This window comes from Protopterus annectens, chromosome 7.part1 (genome assembly GCF_019279795.1).
Source record: "Protopterus annectens isolate FY-2018-M chromosome 7.part1, PAN1.0, whole genome shotgun sequence".
Lineage (NCBI taxonomy): Eukaryota > Metazoa > Chordata > Ceratodontiformes > Protopteridae > Protopterus > Protopterus annectens.
The window spans coordinates 344,887,781-344,913,170 of NC_056740.1; the positions used below are offsets into that span (position 1 = coordinate 344,887,781).

The 25,390-nt window shown below is 40.3% G+C and overlaps 1 protein-coding gene across 1 annotated transcript in view; it reads right to left on the reverse strand.

Moving 5' to 3' along the window:
* Window positions 1-25,390, reverse strand: part of DNAH12 (dynein axonemal heavy chain 12) — a 4,520,724-nt gene that overhangs the window by 3,291,908 nt on the left and 1,203,426 nt on the right. Inside the window, exon 13 of the mRNA XM_044078497.1 lies at window positions 19,654-19,847. Coding sequence (XP_043934432.1) covers window positions 19,654-19,847 — 194 coding nt within the window. The remainder of the gene's footprint in view (window positions 1-19,653; window positions 19,848-25,390) is intronic.

Genomic DNA, 25,390 nt, shown 5'->3' on the forward strand with positions numbered 1-25,390 from the left:
CCCAGCACCCTCGGCCAACGGTTCCTAGAATTTATAAACTCAAATGCTACGGAACAACTGGTCACCACTCCCACAAGAGGGAAAAACATATTGGACCTGGTCATCACCAACATGGGGACTCAATGTTCCACACCAGAGGTATGCCCCTCATTGGTAAGATCAGACCATAAATTAATCTCACTGGACATCCATATCCCGCCCCCACCTCTAGCCAAGGAAACCATAGTGAAGAATTTCTCAAAAGCAAATTTCACACTTCTCAAAACTGAGGTGGAAACCTTCAAAGCCCCCGGACCAGTGGAAAATACTGCCCAAACCGCAGAATTCTTTACAAACGTATTTTATGGACACCTACAGGAATGCATGGATCGTGCTATCTCAAATAAAACCAAGACTCACTCCTCCAAAGGCAAGAGACCTGTCTGGTGGGCCCTGCCCATAAATAAGCTATACAACAAAAGGAGGAAGCTACTATATGATAGAGCAAAATCCCAAAAAGGGAAGGCATCTCTGATCAGTACTAGCAAGAAACTACGATCCCTCATAAAATCATCTAAGGCCAGCTTCAAAAGAAAAATTGCACAAGACGCTAAACATAATCACAAGGCCTTCTTTAGTTATGTCAGGAATCTGGGTGGCAACTCCCAGATATGCTCTGAGTTAGTGCAAAATGACAAAAAATACATTGATCCCACAGACATTGCCAACACCCTGGCAGACAGGTTCAGTGCAAACTTCTCCCCACCTTCCCCACCAAAAGAACAAATGTCTTTCCCAACAGAATGTAGCCTCCCTGACATCATAGATGCACAGGTGAGAGCTGCCCTCTCCAAAGCAAAAAACACAGCATCAATGGGACTGGACGGTGTCCCGGGCTGCATCCTACATGAGTCTGCAGTAGACCGAAATCCTGCGTACCTGACTTTTAAAATACTGAGACAAAAAGCCGAAAATCCATAATACTGACGTCCCAGAATACTGACATTTCACTCCAGGCAAGTAACCCCTTGGCCACTGTGATGAACTTTGCCCCTTACCCCCAGAGTAGTGCGATCTCGGAGTTGGTATATTTAGTTATGAAGGGTGTAGGGGGTGCAACCCCCCCCCCCCAGTGGCAGATTTAGTTTCTTCGGTTTTAATTTGTTTTTCAGGTTGTCCAAGTGGTAACTAACCTGGAGTGGAAACTCGGTGTTTCGGGAGGTCGGTCTTCTGAGTTGTTGGCTTTGTCGTCTCGGTTATATGAAAGTTGGCAAGTGGGATTTCGGGTTTGTGATGTAGACACATTGTATGTATATATAGATATATTTTGTTTGATCAAAGTTTCAAAACTTTGAAAATCATATGGCCGAGACCATATGATCAAAGACTTGAAACTTCAAAAAACAAAATAAACACCCAAATGAAAAAGAAAACCTTATCTCTATGTTTTTGCAGGGGTGTAAGAAACCCTGCACCCCCTACACCCCTTGCAACTTAAATATATCAACTCTGAGATCACACTACACCGAGGAGAATGGTAAATCTCCCATTCTGGGCTGTATGGCAATTTCAATTAAACATGTTAGAAGTTTCTAAACTTTGATCATATGCTCTCAGCCATATGATTTTCAAAGTTTTAAAACTTCGATCAAACAAAGGAGCCCCATCTACATATATGTATATATATATATATATATATATATATATATATATGTGTGTGTGTGTGTGTGTGTGTGTGTGTGTGTGTGTGTGTATGTATATATATATATATATATATATATATATATATATATATATATATATATACATACACACATATACATATATACGTACACATACATATGTTGTTTTTTATCAAGAGAAAAAAGAGGTAAGGAAAAAAAGAAAACTACTAACGATGGTTGAAAAGAGTACTCAAGGAGTACAAAGATAGTTGGAAAAAATTACCTAAAAAGATGGTAATCAGGATGAGTATACTGGAGAGAGGAAAGAGGCAATTAAATTATACAAAAATATCAAGACTTATATAAGACCAAGAAGGAAACACTTGAAAAATGCACTACAATGCTCAAGAGTTCATAATCCACATCTGTACCTACTGGCAGCAAATGAGATACTAATAGTTGGTGAAGTATTACGGATAAAGGGAGGAACTCTGGAAGAAGCATTCAAGTCAGATCAGAGTCTCATCGTCCTGTCCACACCTGCTTCGGGAAGGCTTCTGGAGGACATAAGAGAGGAGGTAGTGGAAAGGGGTCTACAATGCCTTCTCAGCAATTCCTCAAGAAATGGGGAAGGGAGCCTGGATGGAATAGGATCCAATGAATGAAAATGACTACTTTAGACTGAAAGCTATGCACTTTCCATAATGATCCATGTTGTCTGCTTCCGTTCTCAATGTATGGGAACTGACTGCAGCCACTGTCAGACTTTGGATCCAAGGTTCAGACTCCTCTCCTACCCATAATCCTCTCCTTGCACTAAATTACCTCAGATCACGTTTGCCCACTTCCAACAACAAGGGCAATTACATCCCCTGCAAACAGGGAAAATTCTTTGAAGATGCCCAAAGGAACTCGTGAAATGAAGTACGCAGCAAAAACATGACTAGGCTGTCAACAGATCAGTGCAGTTGCTCTATAACCAAAAGAATATGAAATGAGATAAATGGAAGGGGGATGGTGGGAGGGAAACTGTGGAGGATGGAAGCAGACAACACAGGTCCAATGTTATGTTAAGTACATAAGTTTCATATCTGATGTCTCATCCATTCATCCTCAACATATGGGGCAGAAATTCTTGGGAGGTCTCATGGAAGGATACTCCTGAAGACTGCACCAAAAGATGCTCTGAATCTAGACTGCAAGTCCAGTTTGTAGTCAGATATGAAGATATGGACATTAAACTAAACAGCTGTACACAAATGTCATCAAATGGAACTTTTAGAAAAAGGCATTTGAAGTAACACTTGACCTACTAGCATGAGCCTTAAGATTGCCAGGCATAGCTGGATGCTTTTCTTACAAACATAAGAAACACATTCAAATGACCATCATGAAAGAGCTACTTTAGTGACTAAGTTACTCCATTTTGCTAGAGAGAAGGATACAAATAATCAGTCAGTCTTTCTTATGTTATTAGTGCAGTGCAAATAAAATCTCAGTTGTTGATCCACATCCATAAGATGTAGTAAAATGGGGAAAGAAAAGGGAAACCTGACAGATTGGTTCAGTGAGGATTCTGAGGCCACATTCGGAAGAAAGGAAGGATTGGTCCTCAATTATACCCTGTCCTTGCAAAAAAATCAAATAAGAGAGCTTACAAAAAATGGTGTGAAGTTCCAAAACTCTTTGTCCAGCACTATCAGTAGAAACACTTTTTCAACAAAGATATTTCAATTCTGGTTCAAATGGAGGTATCAACAACACCTGAAGAAAAATAGTGTTGCCCCGGGGAGGAACAAGATCCCCGAGAGGAGGTCAGAGAAGGAACACATCCCTTAATAAGGCCTTAGGCAATTTCAAAGGAGCAACTGGTGACTGATTTTTTTTCTCCTACATGAAAACTAGAAATGACCACTAACTGGACATTAAATGTAAAGCAACTAGCTCTATCATGAAAAAGACCAGCCAGAAAATCCAAAATAGCAGGAAGATAATCTGGAAAAGGATCTATATCCCTGCTGGAGGCCTAAATTGAAAATCCTTGCATTTACTTTTGTATGCTTTTCTGGCAGATGGTCTCTATGAGGAGGTCAAAAGGTGTACCACCTGAGATGAAAGCCTGGGCTGACTTACCATCATAGGAACTAGAGATGAAAGCCTGGGCTGACTTACCATCATAGGAACTAGAGAAACCATGTGGTTAACTTGAGGGATATGATGTTTGGGTGAGGCAACCCAGACGGCTGAGAGCCAAAAGGCAGCAATGAGGATTACTGCTGCCTTGCTCCACATTTCTTTCTTCAGAAATGTCAGTATGAGAGGAGTGAGAGGATAAGTATAGAGGAGACCAGGGAGCCAATTGTGGACCAGAGTGTTGCTCAGGAACTCTGTGTCTTGGGGATCAGGGCACAATAATCACTACATTTGGTGTTAGAGGGGGAGGCAAACAGGTCAAAGCAAGGTCTGCCCTGGTGGCTGAAAATCTGCTCTGTCAATGATGGTTTGAGGGACCACTTGTGAGGCACAGGAATATATCTAATGATGTACTGGACTTTCCCGGGCTGTGCACCGCTATCAGAAAGAGGTGAGAAGACATTGCCCACTGCCAAACCCTCATGATCTGTCAACACAATGGGTAAGAGCATGTTCCCTCTTTAATGCACCAAAGCACCGACATATTGTCTATTTGGATGACAATCACACTGCTGAGGATGGAATCCTGAAAGGCCTGCAATGCTAGGAGGATTGCCATCATCTCCAGGACAATGATATGAAGTCTGGCATCTGACCATCTATGTTTCCCAGACCATCTTTCCTAAGAAATGCCCCCCATCCCAGTTGCGAAGCATTTATGGTCACTATGGCCTGGGGAGAAGGGAGAACAAAAGGTTGACACTAAGAAACTAACAAAGTCCAACCACTACTGAATATGACTCCTGCAAATCTGGGTGACAGACATGGGAAAGTTCATCAGTTGACATCTTATTGACAACTGAAATGCAAGGGTCCATTGTAACACTTTCATGTAAAATCTGACTGGAGAGACTAAAGTGATGAAAGCTACCACTGAGTATAGAAGGCACAGAATAGACCTTGCTGGTGGTTTGTGATGGGAAAGTACAGACAACGGTACTTGATGGTGAAGGGTGTGAATTCTCGATTCCGGTAATCTGGCTTTCTACAGCTTGGTATCTAGATGGGCCCCAATGAACTCTATTATTTGGACTGATTGTAGTTTTGACTTCATGAGGTTGTCAGTTATCTCCAGATGGGAAAAAACATGGACCAAGGATTCCCTGGCTTGTATAACAAGATTCCTGGTCGAAGCAGTTACGAACCAGTCATCCAGATATGGTAATACCCAGAATCCCTAGAGTCTGAGATGAGCTACAACCACTGTCATCCATTTGGTGAACATTTTGTGAGCTGTCGTAAGACCAAAGGGCAGGGCTCTGAACATGATGTGACTGGCTTCAAGCCAAAAGTGGAAAGACCTCCTGGAGTGTCTGTCCATTTTTATATGATACTACATGTCCAGAGAGCACATACAATCTTCCTGCCTCAATAATGGTAGGATGGAATAAATTGTGATTATCCAGAATTTTGTCTGTTTTACAAACTGAAGTGACCAAGGTCCAGCATGGGCCTGAAGTCCCTATTTTTCTTTGGTACCAAAAAGAACCTTGAGTAGACTCTGGACCTATGTTGGTCTAGTGGGACCTCCTGGATGAATAGTTTTTCTAGCAGCTTTTTTATTTCTTGCACTGCTGCCTTCTGTTGAGAGGGTGGCTCATTGGGAAGTTTTCTTGAGTAAGGGAAATGACAAGAAAAGGGAATTGTATAGCCTCTGGTTATGATTCTCTGCACCTACACGTCTAGGCTGATGGTGTCTAGGCCATGAGGTGCAGAGACAAAGTCTCAACTGCCTCCAGAGTGCGGCAGTCAGGCAACAGTACAGGAGCACTAAAAAGGTCTGCTGGAGAAGGAACCCCCTCAAAAGCCTTGATTCTGCTAGCCACCTCTGCCATGGGGCAATGTCCCCTATGATTATTCCCCCCTCTGCCTCATGGTGGGCTATCATTAGAAACATTTGGGGCAAATCCTTGAGACTTGTAGAAATAGAATTTCCTACCTCCTTTCTGGTTTCTACAGAAAGCCTGTTGAGAGGTAGAAAAGTGTATTTCAGTGGCAGACAAGACCTTGCCCTCTAGCTTTTTTTTTTTAACTTTGGGTCCAAATAGTGTAGACCCATCATAATGGACATTAATGAAGGATATCTTGAAGAGTTCTGAGAAGTCACAGAGATGCATCCAAGTGTGACGGTGAGCTATTTGAGTGCCTGCTGCCTGCAACATGCCATCAGCAATGTTGGAAATAATATGCATAGGCACATTTGACAGGAACTGGAGGGCAGTGAACTGCAGATGAACTGAATTTATATCTTCCACAGACTGGAGATGGACTTGGGACAGTTTTTAAACAAAATCCCCCTGGAAGCATGCAATATGGGCTAAGTAATTCTGTGTCCTGAAAGCAAAGGTCACTGAAGCATATACCCACTTGACAAACCTGTCTTATGCCCTGAACTCCCTCTTAGGAGGATGGACAGTAGAACTCTCCTCAGCAAGCTCTTTCTTGATGCTTGCTGCCACTACTACAAAACCTACAGCAGGACCTTTGCTCCAGAAGGGCCTATCTTTAGAAAGTAATTGGGCCAGCCACACACGCTTCAAGGAATACTGATTCCTCCTGAGAGGGGGTATTGGTGGATCATCCACCTTTCTGAGTTGCTCAAGGATCTCATCAAATGAGACATCTCCAGGAGAGGAACCCCTCCCCATCATCAAAATCAGTGTCTGAGGGTAGTCCGTGTGCTCCTTTTGCACATATGCTTTTGGTGACTGTCTCCAGTGGGATGCTCTGGGAAGACTCCAAAGGAAATGGGGAGTCCACAATTAGAACTGCCTCAAGACTCCAAGGAGCTGGCTGTCCTGACATGACAAGAAGCAAGGAAAGAGGATCCAAAGAATTCTGTGGGAACAGATGATATCCATGACTGGGAAAGCACTCTCTCAAAGACTTTGAATGCCAATACCAAGACAGGTCCCAAGACCCTTCCTGTAGGATCTACAGAACCTCACAAGGTCAAGCTCTGAGAACCCATTCAGCTCAGCTCTAAAGCCCATCCTTGAGCCAAGCTGCTGAGAGCTAAAGTGGCAAGAGGATAGAATGGATCCAAAAGTTTCAGAGTCAACCCAGATCCCATGATACCTGCTCCGACCCCTTAGCTCTGAGACCCACTGAGATCCAAGGCACCCTGAGTTGACTGAGTCAGAGAAATGGTTGGCATCAACGAAGTCCAGTCCTTCAGATTCAACAAAGGCACTCCCCAGGGTCTAATTGGATCCAGGTGTTCCAAACCCAAAGTTCAGATTGGGGAAGGACTAATAATCAGAGGGGAGGAAGGGGCAAGCCATGACCCACCACAGATGTTGGTGCTGGGAGAATGCCCAGCTGGATCTGGGTCCTCATGAACTTCCTCATCATTTTTTCAATGTCAGCCTTCCCCTGACTCCAGAAAAAGAACACTGATCTCAAGGATGAAGTAATGGAAGACCGTCTTGACACTCTCTGGAAAGACCGTTCCTGTTAAAAAACGTGATCTGAGTCTGGGACTAACTCCAGAAAGAACCAAGGCCCTAGAAATGGAGGAGTGGGAGATCTAAGCCTGACAGGCTACGCAGTCGAGGCTGGATCCGACAGCTTGGGAACCTTTGGAGCTGGACCTGATCAGTCTGGAAAACCCTTCCTTTTCCTTGTGCTTCTCTTTATCCCATTCCTTCTCCTTTTCTGTCTCCCCTTCCTTAGTCTTTTCAGATGTCCTCCCAGAAGAAGGGGAAGATAATGACAACTGGGAAGGAACAACTTCTCTTGCTGAGGCAGGCAGGAGCCCCATAAGCACAAGCTTATTGCACCTCTCTGTGATACCTCTGGCACCAAAAGTAGTACAGGCAAAGCAGTCTTCAACCAGAATTAAGGTCCCTAAATAATGTACACACCTAGCATGGACATCTTAAATGGGGATTTTATGCCTGCAAGAGACACATTTTTGTAAAGCCTAACCAATCATCCTATCAGCAATAGGGAAAGAAAAAACAAGACGAACAGTAAAAACATAAACGTTATGTACTCACCATAACTTTGCATCTGTATTGTCCATTTTCATTCTTCCTCAACAAATGGGTCTCAGATCTGACCCTTGGATCGGACTCTGACACTTTTTTCTAGATTCTAGGATCTGACTCTCAAGCTCCTCCCTTTACCCATAATCATACTTCTCAACCTCTTAGAGTAAGAAATCTGGATAAAGCTATAAATAATGGGGGTGGAGGGGAGTTCCCAAAATTAGGGACAGTTTTTAAATAGTGCTCTTACAGATTTAAAAAGTTGATAGAATAACAAGTTTTGCATTAGCATGACTTTTATGAAGGGTATGGTCTGACCCTCTAATGTCTGCCATTATTTACTGCATTTAGTAATCAATGATTTTCCAGTGACTTGCCAAAAAACACAATTTTATTAGAAAAAAGACCAATAATATGAGACAAAAATCTGTACAGTTGAGAGGTATGTAATGCCACAGACCACTGCATTTCTTCAGATCAAGTTTGCTGGTACTATGCTATCTAGAAATATAAAACATTATCATAGTACTGTGGAAAAGGTGAAATAGTAACAGAAAATGGACTCAAACAGGAGCTGTGGTTCCTAATAAAAAAAAAAATTCAGCAGATCACTCCCAAAGACATGGACAGGGGAAGGTAAGGGTGGTTGAGAAAGAAAGAATGAAATTGGACAACACAAATGCACAGTTATGGTGAGTGCATAACTTTTATATCTGATGTAATTTTCATTCATTCCTCAATTAATCTGACAGAGTCCTCAGCTACAGTAACCTGGAGTGGCCCTCATGGAAGGATGTTCTGGAGAACCACAGCACCAAATACAGCCCTGTTTCTGGAGCTGATATCCACCTTTAAATGAGCAATAAAAGTATTAGCATTAGACCAAGGGGCAGCTGCACAAATATGATCAATAGAAGTTGTGGCCCAAAAGGCAGCTGATGTAGCCTTTGACCTAGTTGAATATGCTTTAGGTTATTTTGGCAAGGGTAAACCTCTCGAAAAGTAAACATTAGAACTACAGTCTGCTATCCATTTAGCTATTGTAGTTTTTGAAACTGGTTTTCACAATTTGTTCTAGGCAAATGACAAAAAACAATTGGTCAGTTTTCCTAATTTCTTTTGTCATATGAAGATAGAAATGAAGTTGTTTATGTACATTTAAAAGATGAAGTATGTAGTCTTTATTATGAAATTTAGGAAAGAAAACTGGTAAGTTGATGACCTGATTGATGTTTATTTCTGCGGCAACTTTGGATAAAAAGGAAGAACTACTGCATAAGATAACTTTGTCTTTATGGAAAATCAGATAAGGAAGTTTTGAAGAGAGTTCAGACACTTGCCTTACAGAACTGTTATAGCCAGAAGAAAGACTGTTTTAAGAAATAAGTTTGAGATCTGCCTTACCTTTGGGTTCAAAGGGTGACTGTACTAAACTTTGCAATGCAACAGTAAGATCCCAAGGTGGAGTAGGATCCTTTATCAGGGATCTAAGTAAAAAGGTAACTTTAAGAAATGCCTTACATAACTTTGATGAAGCAAAAGGGAAAGCATTACCTCAAATGTGGAAGTTAATGATGGCTGCTAGCTGAACTTTGATGGTGGAGAAGCTCGACCCACCTTGAAAAATGGAAGCAAGAAAATCTAAAACAGTAGGGATTGCAGCGGTGAAAGGATCCAACTCTCTCTGCTGACCTTAAAAGGGAAACCTTTTCCATTTACTTTTATAAATCTTTCTTGTAGAGGGCTTCTGAGATGAAAATAAAATTTGGTGAACCTGAGAGGAAAGCCTGAAATGTCTAGCTATCATTGGACCTGGGGAAACCATGCTGTCAGTCAGAGGCCTGCAATATCCAGATGGGTCATCCCTGATGGATGTGAAAGAAGCTCTGGACTGGGATCCAGCATCCAAGGAGGACATAGTAGATGAGACCATAGGAAGGGGAACCCTACTTGCTGAGGCCATAAGGGGCAAAGAGGATTACCTTGCTCTTCAACCAGAGTACGTTCTGAAGGAATTTGAGGATTAGAGGCATGGGAGGATAAGCACAAAGAAGACCAGAGAGCCAAACATGGACTACATCATCTCTTGGTGGCTGTCCCTGCGGTGGAATTTGAGCAAAGAACCTGCTGCACTTGTTGGGAGAGGCAAATGGATCACAGCAAGGCTGACCCCATTTGTGGAAGATTATGTTTGCCACTGATTGATTGAGATATCACTCGTGAGGCATCAGGATAATTCTGCTAAGCTTGTCTGCTAGGATGTTGGATTTCCCCATTATGTGCATCACCACAAGAAAGAGAGGAGATCACCCACTGCCAAATTCTCATTGCTTCTCAGTAAAGGGGATAAGATCTGGTTCTCCCTTATTTGTTGATGTAAAATTTTCTTTTGGATAGCAACTGTCCCTAGAAGGAGAGAGTTCTGAAAGGCCTGCAATGCTAGAAAGACCACTCTCTGACATTTATATGCAATTTGGTCATCACATGCCTTGAACAGTCTGTCCCATGAAATATCCCCCTACACCTCAACTGGAAGGTGTCCATGGTCAACGTGGCATTTGGGGGGGAAGAATAAAGGGACATCCTTGACAAATCTTATTGGATTGAATTCACCACTCCTGCAGATTCAAGATAGTTTTACAGGGTGTTGCAAGAGTTGCCTGTATAATGGACCATTATCCTGCTAGAGTGCACCAGAGGATTTGCATGTGAAGATGAGCAGTAAGTATCAAGGTAATTGCTGCAGCCATCGATCCCAGGGCTTTGAGAAACATTTTTGCAGGGGGAGAGGGGTGGGAAAGAATCTGTCTAACATGCAATCCCAAGGTAAGAATTCTGTTTTTGTGTTAAGAGAGCGAGATTATTGACTGTATGTAGATGAGCCCCTATAAACTCCAAGACTTGAACTGGTTGAAGGTGGGACTGTGATTGTGATCCCCAGGGACTGAGATAATCAGAGTAAGTAATACCTGTCTTTTAGTAGGAGATGCCTAGTTGGTGCAGTGAAGAGCCAGTCATCTAAATAGGGAAACACTCTGAATCCATGCACTCTGAGATGAACTGCTACACATTTGGTGAACACTCTGGGGGCTGTGGTGAGACAGAAGGGAAGGGCTCTGAACTGGTAATGGCTGGCTCACATAGGTATCTTCAAGAGCATTTGTTCATTTTGATGTGATAGTAAGCATCCTGAAGATATACAGAGCACATCCAGTCATTCTTCTGTAACAGACGCAGAATGGACTGAACCATGACCATCAGGAACTTGGAGTTATTTACAAACTGGCTCAGATAACAGAGATTCAGGACAGGTCTCATGTTCCCTGTTTTCTTTGGCACTAAAAAGAACCTTGAGTAAAATCTGGATCCTCTTTGGTCTAGTAGGGCCTCTTGGATGACTCTTTTTATCTAGCAGCTTTTGAATTATCAGAATTGCTAACTCCCACTGATTGGGTGGAACACTGGGGAGACATTTTCTTTTCATTGAGAGAACTTGCAAAAAGGGAATGAAATATCCTCTGGGTATGATTCTTTGCACCCACATATCTTGTATGATGGCTGCCCAGGCTTTTGAGTGCAACAGCAAGCACCCCCCCAACTGTCTCCAGAGAAGAACAGTCATGCAATCCTTCATGAGCACTGAAAAGGTCTGTCTGAGAAGGAATCTCAGAAGCCTTGGTCTTGCAGACCCCCTCTACCATGTGAGCAGCATCTACCATTGCTATTATTTTCCCCTGTGCCTCTGGGGGAGAAATCTTCACATGACTCTTGAAAATGTCCTTCAGATTTCCAGAATGACATATTCCTACCACCACTTTGTTTTTTAGAAAAAGGTCTCTGCGGGTTAGAAAAACAGACACCCCGACAGATAAAGTCTTTCCATTTTGCTCACTGCAGGAAAGTTTCTCTTTAACAGTGGGCCCAAACAGAAAAGATCCATCAAAGGGAGCATTGACGAATGACACATTAATCTGAACCCGAGGCCCATGAGGAACATTCAGCTACATGAGAGATTAACCTCAAGAAAGCATTCAATATAGATTGTAGGGTACCAGGGGTAGTGTTAGAGAGTTCCTTAATTAAGTCCCTCTGTAATCTAGTGAAATGTTCTGGGTAGTTTAGCGACCATAAGGCAAAGGGCACTGAGGCATAAACTCACTTCCCATACCTGTCCAACACCCTAGATTCTCCATTAGGGAGATGGACAGAGGAGCTCTGTTTAGCCAGCTCTTTTTTGATGACTGCTGCAACAATCATGGCACCTACAGAGGTTTCCTTCCTTCAACATGGCCTGTCTGTAGGTTCTTCAAGAATCTTATCCAGATACCTGGGAATTGGTTATATGGTGTCCAGTTCCTTCCACGCTCAGTGGGAGACAAGATCTATAAGCTCATCCATTGGGGGGGTAACCCAAGATATAGATAGGCCAGACCAAAAGGCTACTAGGAACACTGACTTCTCCTGGGAAGGGGTTTGGGAAGACCAACCACCTTTTTGGTGTAGGATTTCTAGAATGTCTCCAAAGGAGACATCTTCTGGTAGAGATCTAGGGCCATCGAAAATGGTGTCTTCTGTGAAAGATTCTTGAGGGGACTCTAAGTTCCTCCTTTTGCACAATCTGTTTTAGGGAACCTCTTCAATGGGATGTTCTGGAGGGGTATTGGAAGAGGCAGGGAGTTCCCAAACTGGAAATGTCTGGAAGCTCTTTTGGGCTGGCTATCCCTATGGCATAGGATGCAGAGACTCAAAAATAGGATCCAAAGGGAAACTGGATCCAAAGGGGTAAGAGTCGAGATCGCTCTTGAGGTGAGAGAATACCTTCTGCACCACCTTGAAGGCAGAAGGACCTGGAGAAGCCGTGGCCAATCTGACCAGAGCTGAAACTCTTGGATCAGACAAACCAGGGCCCTCCCTGACCCTCCACTCCAAGGGAGGAGTCAGAGCCAAGCTGTCCAGTACCAAGACCCTGACAGGGAGTGTCATCTCCAAAAGCTTCAGAGTTGAGGTCATTCCCTCAGATCCAATGCCAACACTATGCGTCCAAGACACATCCTGCTCAAGGGGAGTTGGAGCCAAATAAATAAAAGAAGTAGTTGGAGTTGATGATAAAAGGCATCTTCGTATCAGACAATTCAGCTCTTGGAGATCTCGGATCCAAGAGCTCCAAAACAGAAGATCAGATCAGAAAAGGAGTAATGACAGTATGTGAGGGAGGTTTAAGTCTCATGGATCTGATGGGAGATGGAGACGGTAAGACCCCTATCTGGATCTGTGTTCTGAGAAATTTTCTTATCATTCTATCTACCTCTGCTTCAGAAAGACTTCAGGAGGACCTGATGGAAGAGGAAGAGGAAGTGGAAGGAGGTTGAGAAGACTTTCTTGGAGTCTCTTGTAGGAAAGGAGATCTCAGTCTAGGAGACACTAGCTCTGGAGAGAAGCAGGGGCTTTGGAGCCAAGGAGACTTTGTAGTAGAAAGCATTGGATCCGAGGGTTTCAGATCCAAGTGTTTGGAAATCTTGGCTGGAGGCTCCAATATCAAAGCGGATTTGGGAGACCTGACAGGAACGCACTTTATGTGCTATTTTGTTCTATAGAAAAAGGAAGAAAAGTTATACCAACTATAATAATATTACTACCTCACAAAGAAGGTACAGGAGAAAGGGAAAAATTTATCAGTTATAGTAAAGAAGAATACCAAGAAATAGCAAAGAATGTCATAAAAAGGGATAAAACTAGTTTAGCGGTAAAGACATGCTATAAAAAAGCTAAATAAGGAAAATTAAGTTAAACTGCAAGTTTTTACTCACTATTCCCAAAATACTAAAACTGGTGAGCTCGAGAGAACCTAATCCTGACCATATCATTAGAATGGCAAACAAAGATCGGATGTAATGCAGTGGTAAGGGGCATCATGGGTAAAGGGAGGAACGTGTGAGTTGGATCCTAGAATCTAGAGAAAAGTCGCTGGGAACAAATGAAAATGAAAACATCAAATCAAATATTCAACAAGAACAACTACAACACTACTGTACTAATGTGTACAAGCCCTAACAACTATCCAAAGAGAGAAAGGAGGGAAACTACCCTAAGTGAAGGCTAAGTAATACAAAATTTATTTTTTTAGATAAGAAAGTTAGGAATAAGAAGAAACTGGAAGCAAAATGTCCCCAAAGGGAAAGAAGAATACTAAAAGTAATTTATCTAATAACCAAAAAAGCATTCCAAACCACTGAGCCAAGAGATCTATGTCCACAGCAATCAAGTGGAAATAAGATCTAATTTAATTTAGTGCAAGGAGAAGATTTGTGGCAATGGGAGGAGCCAAAGTCTTCAATCCAGAGTCTATGAGTGGCCAAAGTCAAATTCAAAGTGCACATACATTGAACAGACAATATCAGAGCCATTAATTCCCACTTTTCAACTATGTCTGTAGCATGGTGGTTGAAATGAGCATCCTGATACAATGTAGCAATTGTCTCATCTTTACTGACAACCATCTACTACTTAAACAAACTGACACAATGTGCGAGAGGTGTAGTTAGATCATTTTAATAGGGCAAAGCTTTCAAACATAGCTACTACAAATAGCATGATGCCTATTCGCTCACATGATCAAGCAAGAAGTCAATGCAAAGTTTTCAGGAATAAGTGTGGGTTCAAATTTCAGTGTAGTTTATTTAATCTCAATGTAGCTTACTTTGGATGATCTCTTTGGAGTGGATTTGGCATAATGATTAAGGTCTTTACCTCATAAACACAAGATACAGGGTTTGCTTCCTGCCTTTGGTTATTGCCTAGGCTTAAAATGGCCCTTCAGGGTAGTTAGCCTAGTATTCACCTACGAACCTATGAACAAGCAGATTGGCAGTAGCACACAACGCATCACTAAACCACACACACACACACACACACACACACACACACACACACACACACACACACACACACACTTCAGACCAAACACATAGACCTACACATGCTGAAGCTATTAAAAGTAAACCACAAAAGACTCCTAAATGTAACCTAAGAAACAAGTATTCTGAACAACCTTGCAAATACATTATGCAGGCAGCACCTACCATAAAACAAACATCCAAGAGTCACATTGTCTCAAGACAAAAGCTCATAAGACCAACCACCACACAATCCGCTATCCTAGTTAAAGATGACTCCACAGTGACACACACCGACAGTGACCGTGTCTCACACAGCTGCCTATCAGATGCCAGGATTCTCCACATCTCACAAGCACTCAAGCCTCTGCATTACAAGTACAAATACAGCACAATCATTGTATATGTGGGTATAGATGATTTCAGATGTACCACCCTGGACTATATGAAGAGACATGACACTACTTACACTGCTGTAGCAGCAACTGCTCTTATGAGGGAACCAACATCTCAGAGTCTGGTGGTTCATCCTATCAACAAGGACTGTCTTCCTCTGGGCCACTTTGGAAAGCACATTTTCATGTCCTCTACTTTTCTTTTTAGGATGCAAAGCTGTTTGCCACACATACTTTGCTTCCAGTGGGACCATGCAGGAGAACTTGGCAAAGTTTCCAAATAAGTCTGAAGACAGGACTAAGTTAACATTCCAGTTGGCGAATATAAACTGTAATTTCCCTCCTGAATACATGCCCAGACTATAGCACCATGGACAGTGGACCAATAGCAGAAGCAAATAACACTGCCATATGACATCATGCCTGATTTCACCTGCCAGATTCTGCCAAAAATTTCCAGGCATGCATCTTGAATGTTCCTTTTAAAGAAACTGACTTGTAAAGCCCACAAGTCAGACAGATACTAAAAGAGAGTGAACTGGATGGTAAGACCTTAATGGTCCTTGGTATCCACTTTGAAATTCTAAATGTCCACTTGTGAGAAAACAGAAGGGGCCTAAACAGTTGTAGAACAGCCAACAAAGATGCCACTAATCTGTCAGGAACTGTACATGCTCTGGCTCCTCCCACAAAAAAGGGTAGCTGGCCGGTGGCAGGAATTATTGGCCGAGACATGATTATGGTTGCATTTTCTTAGGACGACCAGCATCCCTGAGGATGTATCCAGTTCTCCCACTCTGTAGACTGTTAGGAGTAAGTTGTCTCCACACCTGACTGCCTGGGTGGCCATCATGGTGAATAAGAATTATTATTTCAAGAGACCACAGAATTCCCTTTCTCAGTCTCCTTTGTCTACTCTTACTTCCTGTCCTTAATATCCCACCTCATCAAAAGGAGGAGAAAAGATTAGAGCTGTTAAACCTCCCAGAAAGGTGACCCAGCCAAGATGTCTGACTAAACAAGACAGGGTTAGTAGGGTTTTTTTTTTCAGATTCTTTATGATACCAAAGAAATCAAGGGACATTAGGACCATTTTTATATCTAAGTGGCCTAAATTAATTTTTTTGGTGCAGGCGGTTCTCTCTTTGCCTCACAAAAGGGGACTGGGTGTACTCACTTTTTATTGACATTTATTTACTGGGAAAGTCTGACTAGGCAATAACCGCTTTTTAGCAGAGGGCCGGGGAAAAAAGCTCAAACATGTTACATGAAAGCAAAAACTGTACAATATAGCAAATACTAACATTTATTGTAGATTGTAATTTGTACACGTACAATATAAAATAACAGGTGTAAAGGTGGTCACTTTTACAAGTATAATACAATATACTACAGAGTAACCTAAGAAATAGTAAGACTGTCTAGTGAGAGAACAAAGGTTAATTTGCTTAAATTACATATAGTGAAGACACAGAGCTAGAAGCAAAGGTGAGATATGAAGGGAAAATCATTAATTCAAAAGAGATGAGAAAGAGTGATTATTTAAGAAAAGGATTATTAATAAGTTCACAGAATGTCAGAGATACGAGCGAGCAAAAAGATTGGTTAAGAAAGGAATATATGTACACAACAGAAAATAAGGTATGTGTACAAATTTAGGAGAGAGAGATTTACAAATTAAAAAAATGAATATTTTAAGGATATATACTTCACTAGCAAAACAAGTGAGTAAGACTTTCAGTAGTGGAACAGGATATGGTAGTACAGAAGGGGAAAGGGACAGCAGGTCAGAAAAATGAAAACTGATTATAGCTGGAGAAAGCGAGAGGAGAGAATGGCTGTAAGAATGTGGGGTGAGATATAACACTGTGGTTAGAAGATGAAGGTATGAGAGTAAGGAGAAAAAGAAAAATTGATTATAGTATGGGACTAGCCCAATGTGGAGCATTAGCAGAACCATTAATTAGTTAGGAGTGTTTTTAAAGATGTTTTGAATATGTTGAGGTTAGGTGATGACCTGATTGTTATAGGGAGCAAGTTTCAGGATTTTGCTACTGTGTTAAAGTATATAGGGAGTGTCCTGCAGATTTTTATTGGTCTATGCATCGTAAGGAATTTTTTATTATTTGATCTTAAGGGACATTGTGGAGTATAATTTTGGAGAATTTCACTAAGAGTTGGGCAGGCTGAAGGACTGTTTATTTTTTGTGCTGTGACTTATCTGGTATATGAAAGATGGTGAGGAGCTCTAAGCAATTTGATTCTTTAAGTGTGGTACAGTGGTGGCTTGATTAGGTTTGCTTCCAGCAAAGCGTGCAATCTTGTTACAACATTGCTCACATTTAGTTTTGAGAGAGGTTTGGAGGTTTGTAAGGATGGGTGCTCCATACAGAAGTAATGGTAATAGGTAGGTGTTAGCTAGGGTAACTTTAGTATTAGCTGTGAAGAAGTTTTTTGTTCTGTAGGACATTCCTAACCTTCAATGTGACTTTTTTGAACTGCATTTAGAATACGTAGGTTGACTTTCAGTATGCCATCTACATTCAAGTCAAGCAATTTAATGTGAGTTACTACCTCAATGTCAGTGTTGTTTAGGGAGGTAACTCTGAAGGTAATTTTTTCAAGGCTATGTGAGATGGGGAAAAACAAGAGTAGTTTAGTTTGCTAGGGTTGAGCAATAGTTGAACATTTTAGTGACAGCATTCAATGGAGTTACAGGAGTCTTATTTTATTTGTTGAAGATAATGTGAGCTATCAGAGGGGCAAATGAGAGTAGAGTCATCTGCATATTGTAAGACAGAAGCTTGTTGTGAAGAAGTATAGAGATTTTTAGTGAATATATTAAACAGCAGAGGATCGAGAATAGAGTCTTGGGGTTCACCTATGATAACTGTCAGGAAAGGGGATAGGGTGAACAGCCATTTAACAAACTGCTGTCTATCAAACCAGTAGCTTTTGAGTTAGGTAAGAGGACAGTGTGAGAGACCACGGGAAGACAATTTGTGTAGGACTTTGATGTGTGATACAGTGTCAAAGGGTTTAGGTAGGAATAAAGAGGATACAAATTTACCAATGTCCCTAGCTCTGTCGATGTTGTCTAAGAAGGTTGCGAGGGTAATGGTAGTACTATGTGCTGGGTAGAAGCCATGTTATCTAGGGGTCAATATTTGTTGCTGAAGGAGTTATTGAAGAAAGCACTTGTGGATATATTTTTCCAGTATTTTTTAGAAGGGCGAATAGGATGGTTATTGGCCTTAAGTTGGATATTTCTGCTGAGGTCCCCCTTTATGTAGTGGGACTATTTGTGACATCTTCCAAATGAAGAGACATAGGATTCTTGTACTGACTTCTTTATAAGGACTGATATTGGCTATACTGTAGAACTGGCTGCTAATTTGAGAAATTTGCTTGGGAGGTTATCAGCTGATGGTGAGCGTGGTTTGTGATTATTAAGTAATTTTTGATATATAAAGTGTGGACAGTTTTTAAGCTGAAAAGTAGTGTAGCAATGGGAGCAGTTTGGGGTGGGGTAGGGGTATTATGAATGTTAGGGATGTTTTTGGTAAGAGCAGCTATGCTCTCCATGAAATATGTATTAAATTGGCTAGCAATCTTAAATGCAGAAAAGTCAGGTGAAGGACTTAGATTGGGTTGTGTCCCTGGATAGAATAAGTCTTTGAATGAGGACAAGAATGGCAGTTCTGCAGATTACTGTAATGTTTTTGTCACTGTTTGCTATTTTTGTAAGATTTCAAAGCTCTCTAAACTCCTGTAGAAATGTTAGTGTTTTGTTCGTTTGCCATTTTCAAGGCCTTATCTCTGTTATGCATAAGATTTTGTTTTGTTATATAGCCATGCTTTTAACTCTCTTTCTTCTAAAAAAATGGTTTGTTTTAACTCTCTTTCTTCAAAGTGGTTCTAAGTTATTTAGAATATTTAAGTCTATTGTGTTGAAGGAAAGGACTGCTTCATCCAGAAAGCGGAGTTTTGGATTAGACCAGTTGATGGATTCGAGTGCTGATGTGAAAGTGTCTGGGTTGAAATTTCTGAGATTTTGGGTCCATTTGTACCTGTGTTGTTTAACATGATGGGTGATTAATCTTTGAGGGTAAATGGGAATATGATTGCTAAGAGAGTCTGCATGGGTTCCTGAGGCGGTATATTTGTGAGTGCCAGAGAGCATTATCCAGTCTAGGGTGGAGGGTGGAACTCTTGTCATAAGTTGTATTTTTATTATTATTTTTATGATGATGGTGATTGAAGTCTGAAGTAATATCACAGTTTTGTGGTACCATTAGATCATAAATCTCATGTGGATATAAATGCAAAACATACTTACTTAAGTGTGAAAATAACTGGTAGCCCAGTGTTAATGGCTAGAGAAATTATCAGCACTCTATAGGAAGCCATCTGTAGTATCTGGAAATACCTCCAGAGGTGAATAGTCAGCCATCAGTAAGCTTGATAATAGGGCAAAATGCAACAATACAGAATTTTTCTGTGGTTATGTGGGTTACAGATGCTCAAAGATACATACCTCTTTTCTGTCCTCTGCCATTTTAAAACGAAACTGAAAAGCTTTTGGTAAGGTTCTATAGTAGCCTTGATTTCTTCAACCACAGGGTATGAAGTCAGCTCCCACTTATATAAAGCCTCTTCCTTGTTAATGAATGCAATTGTCTCTTCAGATTCCTGCAGTCGCTTTTGTACTGTTCGTACATCATTGACATACTGAAAGCAAATAATTTAATTTTCATATCAGTTATTATCATTTAACTAGAAATAATTCTGTGCAGAATCAAAATAACTAGAAAATTTACACTTGAATAAGTTGCATTTACAATAACAATAGATGTTTGAATTGTTCACTGCTGCAGTAGATTTTGCCTGCATGGGTTGAATCTTGCTTAGGATACAACAACCAGCCAGCTTCAAAAAGCGCCGGCTCCCTCCCACACCTGAACTCTGACTGCAGATTGGCTAGCCCTTTGGAGGGAAATCAGCAGTCACAGTGTAAACAGTTTCAAGATTTTCTTGCCATTACAAAGAGAGAAGAGTTTATTATTTATTTATTTAGTTATTTATTTCCAATGTGCTAACCGGGAAAGTCCACTGGGCTATTCAGAACCCATTTCCAGTGTAGGCCTGGGGAGAAATGTTCCTCAGTACAATAAGATATTCAATATTCATCCTGAATCTCTAAAAGATATAAACAATAACTTTATATCCTAACAACTAATTATACAAAGAAGCAGAAGATGGAGGATGGGTGTGGCTACTGCAGCAGTGAGGAATTCGAAAAATCTATATTATGTTAAGTGCAACTTACACAACTATACTATGTTCATCATTCTCACTACTGCAGTAGCCTTTGGGTATATGAGCTGATCACCAAAGCTTACAGAACCTGGGAAGAGGAAGGATAAGGATTCTGCATTCCCTGAACAATGATCTTAGTAAATCCAGTCCCAAACCTGGAAAAGGAACAGTATTTGTAATGCTTTGTAAACGTATATACAGAGGATCATGTTGCTGCCTGTAGAATACTTCTAGAGTCTGCTCTTTCCAGAATGCCATCGCAGAAGCCAAGGTTCTAGCAGAATGTGCCGTAATATTGTAATAAATAGATTTGCCATGGAGGAAATAAAAAAAGGCAAAAGTGAAAGACAACCATTTGAAAGAGCCTTGTTTTGACACTGACTGACCTTTATTTGCCCCGTCATAAAAATAAATAACTGACCTGCATTTCTAAAAGACTTAGTTTGTCAATATAGTACCTGAGATGCCTATGTATGTGCAGAGTATGTAGAATCTTTTTTCCCAGGTACTGATGATCTGAATAGAACACCAGGAGATTGATGGCTTCATTCAATGTAAACTGTGAAACAACTTTAGGCATAAACAAGGGATTTGTTCCTAATGTGACCCTGTCTCGATGAAAGACCAGATAGAGTTCACCCACCATTACAGCATGCAACTCAGATACACTTTATGGAGATGATAGAGTAATACGAAATACAATCTTCCATGTGATGAACCTCAAATCAGATTGATAAGCTTGTTCAAAGGGAGTGGGGACTGCTATAATGGTTGAGGTGGTTGCCTCACAGGCATAAGGCACAGGGTTTGATTTTCACCTCGTCTAACTAAGATTTCATCACAGTGTGTAAAAAAACAATTGCTCATTGCAATCGTTAAATAATAACAGGTTACCAATCAGATCCCCTAACCGATTGCAGTTAATTAAGCCTTAAAAGCAAATGGTATAATAAAAATAGGAAAACAAAACCTGGCACTGAAACGTGAAATAAGGTAAAGTAAACGTGAAGTAAAAGACACAAACTAAAGAAATGTAACAATATCTAAAAAAATGAATCCTGCTCACATAGCTGACAACAAATCCCCATCACAGTTCAAAAAACTTGTTAAAACTCGCTTTTTGAATAATCGACTTTGCTCCTGTATCCCCCCTGGCTAATGTCTCATTAGAACACTTCACCTAACTTAAGTAACTCTGCTAAGCCAACCAATCATAGTACTGTACCCATTTAGGACTGTTAATCTACTGCTCATCCCATCTCTCTAGGAGTTAGGGAAAACTACCCGAGCAATGTTGAGTTCTCCATAAGAAACTAAAACTAGGAGAAGACATAGTGTAAATCAATTTGTTATCCTTCTCAACTAAAACCAGGTGAAGACATACAGTGAATCAATTTGTTATCATTCTCAACTATAGCAAGCATCATCTGCTCTCTCAGAGCCTTATTCTATGTCTCTCTGCTTTTACTCTACCACAGGAATCCTAAACTTAGGAATATCTTCTAAAATGTAATATTATATTGTAGAGAACGAATGTATCCAATATGTTAGTTAATATGTATGTCAAAGTCTCTTCTATGGAAATTGTATGTCAAAAGTCTGTCCTTAAAACTATCTTTTGTAAAAAAATTGTTCTCTTTGAGCTTTTCTCCCCAGGCCTCCACTGAAAATGGACTTGTAATCCAGTTGGACTCTCCCAGTCAACAAATGTAAAATAAAATAAAATCTATAATAAAGTAGTATGAAATAGTAATATTAATCAAAATCAGTTTGGTTGAATAAAAAAAACACAATAAAAAACATTAAACTCCTCTTCATAATAATGTCACCCTAGCTTTTAGAACACAGGATAATGACAGAGTAATTTCAACTTGGTTCTACGCATACATTTAACCTAATATGCCAATTGAATGCCTTTGTTTCAAGCTTATTATTAAAATCACCCCTTGGTCACTATGAAATGTCCTGTTGATAACAATAAAGATGTATTTATTGAATTAATTCCATCTCTGCATATGCCTACACAGAGCATTTTTAGAGTTGCCCTTACGAGTGTCATACAGATGTTTGTATATCCTGTCCTTAAGTTTTCTGGTTGTCTTACCTACATAAAATGCTGAACAGGATATACATATAGCCATGTACACTACATTCTTAGTGCTGCAATTCACCCTTCCAGGGCAGGCTCTACTTCAATTATATCCCTCCACATTCAAGTAGGGACCGCTGTTAATATATTTATAGTATTTACACATACCACACTTGTTCATACTAGAAACCCGTTTACCATTCAATATTTTGGTTCCACTCTTGAAAATGTTTTTGAGGTTTCTACCTCTACTATAAGTAACTTAAGGAAATTCACCTAGTTTTTTCTTTACCTCCTAAGAAAAATTCATATTCAAAGTTGACCTCAAAACTGTTGTAATACTGTACATCCCAATGGTGTAAGGAAACACCATGGCATGCTTCAGATTTAAATTATTTTTTCCATGTGTTGGTGTGGTGGTTACTTCAGAACACAGGCGTGTCAGCATTTAAACCAGCCAAAATAGGAGGGTACTTTGTTATTCGGTCCTTGACAATAACATTTTTGACTTCTTCAAGCAAAGATGTAGGGTAACATCTATCTATGAACATCCTGATTAATACATCAAGTTCATCTAAAAATACTCTATCATGAGTAAACATTCTCGAAAGTTGCACCATCTGCCATTTAATAATGTTCCTTTTTCGAATTACTGTTCAAAGGAAGGAAAGAGTTAGAATATGCTTCCTTTCTGAAAATAGTGGAAATTTACCTCCATTTGTCAATGTCCTTCATAATAGTAACATCAAGGTAATTAATGTTGTGACAATCATAACTATAAGTAAAATTAAAAAAAAATCAGTAATTTTGTTAATATATACCTCTATATATATATACATATATATATATATATATATATATATATATATATATATATATATATATATATATATATAATATGGGACAGCCATGTTGGTGCAGCGGTTAGTGTTGCCGCCTCACAGCAAGAGGTTCTCCGGTTCGATTCCCGGCAGGGGTGCCTTCTGTGTGGAGGCACACACACGCACTCACTCACGCTTAGGGTCAATTTAGATTATCCAATCCACCTACAGCATGTCTTTGGAGTGTGGGAGGAAACTGGAGCACCTGGAGGAAACCCGCACGACTACAGGGAGGACATGCAGACTCTGCACAGAAGGCACCCCAGCAGAGGATCAAACCGGAGAGGCTCTTTCTGTGAAGGTGGCAACACTAACCGCTGCACCACCGCGGCCGCCCCTCATGTGGTCCTGGGATAAAAATTATAATCTTCAACATTGTTGTCCACATAAGTATCAGGGGTACTAGCTCCTCCAGTGGTATGTTCTACCCAGGGAATTAAAACATTTTGCACACCACAGTTAATTTGATCGACCAAGGGTGGCAAGATATCTTAGGACAACCTCAGAGATCACTAATCTTGATTTGTGGACTTAAGTGGACAACAATGAATTGAGGTGGCTTTAATGCCCAGAATGCATCCATAAAGACTTAAAAAGAAAAAGTAAAAGGTCATGGACATTCAAATGCCATATAGCTGAAACACTAGAAGTCTTTAACTGGTCTTTTGCATACATCCAATGGGCCTCTATTACAGGAGGTTTAAGGTATCACACAATGAAAACTCTAGCTTAGCTAGGTTTTTTTAGTTTTTAATAATTGGTGTGCCTGTGTGACCTTTTTACTCTTTGGTTTAATCCTTAAAACTTACACAAACAAATAATAAAAGTTTTCAAAAGCAGTATGGTTTTACCACCAAATTAATCCCTAGTACTGAAAAATAAACCCTGTTCTAAAATAGATGTCCCTGACAGGAATTTTCCTTAAAAAAAAGTTACTGGGTTTCTTAAGGAGGAAATACCACTTAATCACAAAATAAAATTTATTATACAATAAAGGCTCATTATTATTCAAAAATAAATACATCGACTGGACAGCCCAACCAACTTGGCAATGTAAATCGAGCACATACCAATAGAAAAAAATCCACCCAATGAAGTACCATTGAGCGACCAGACCTTCTATTGGCATATGCTGAGGGACAGCACAAAATATAAGAAAAATCAGGTATGTTCTGCAAAACTAAAGAATCAAAAACCTACCTGATTTTCCTTGTATTTTTGCACTGCCCCTTGTAAAATTTCTATATTTTTAAAAGTAAAAAAATGTATGTATATATATATATATATATATATATATATATATATATATATATATATATATTTACACACACACACACACACACACACACACACACACACACACACACACACACACACACACACCTTGCAGCACGCTCTCACACACACACACACACACACACACACACACACACACACACACACACACACACACATAACCAAGATTCTATTTTCTCCATCACTACTGTGCAAATGAGGGAACACAGTACATTGGTTTAATTTCTCCAAGTCTTTTGGGTTTCTAATACCTTGACGGGAATGGACCCCATTCCTAAGTCAATTCATATATGAAATCAAATATGCAGTACATCAGTATAGGGAAGACAATGTAGAAGAAGACTGAAGTATCCTTATGCAAAGACATTTTTAAGAAAGGAAAGCAATTCCTTTCTTAAATAATGTAATCATATTATGGTTATAATCCACTCCTTTTTGTGGTTATATCAGGATTAACCCAAACATGCCTTTGTTTAATCTCTGGCTTCACCCTCCTGATCAAACAACACCAACTTTGGGCAACTCTTGATAAACCCACACACACAGTAGTGCATTATTGCTTAATTAATATTTAGTACTGAAATTGCCTACACTCTGCTGATTTCCCTTCAAGTGGCTAGCCAATCAGTAGTCAGAATGTAGGTGTGGGTGGGAGCCAGAGTTGGTCAGTCATATCTTAGGCAGGATAC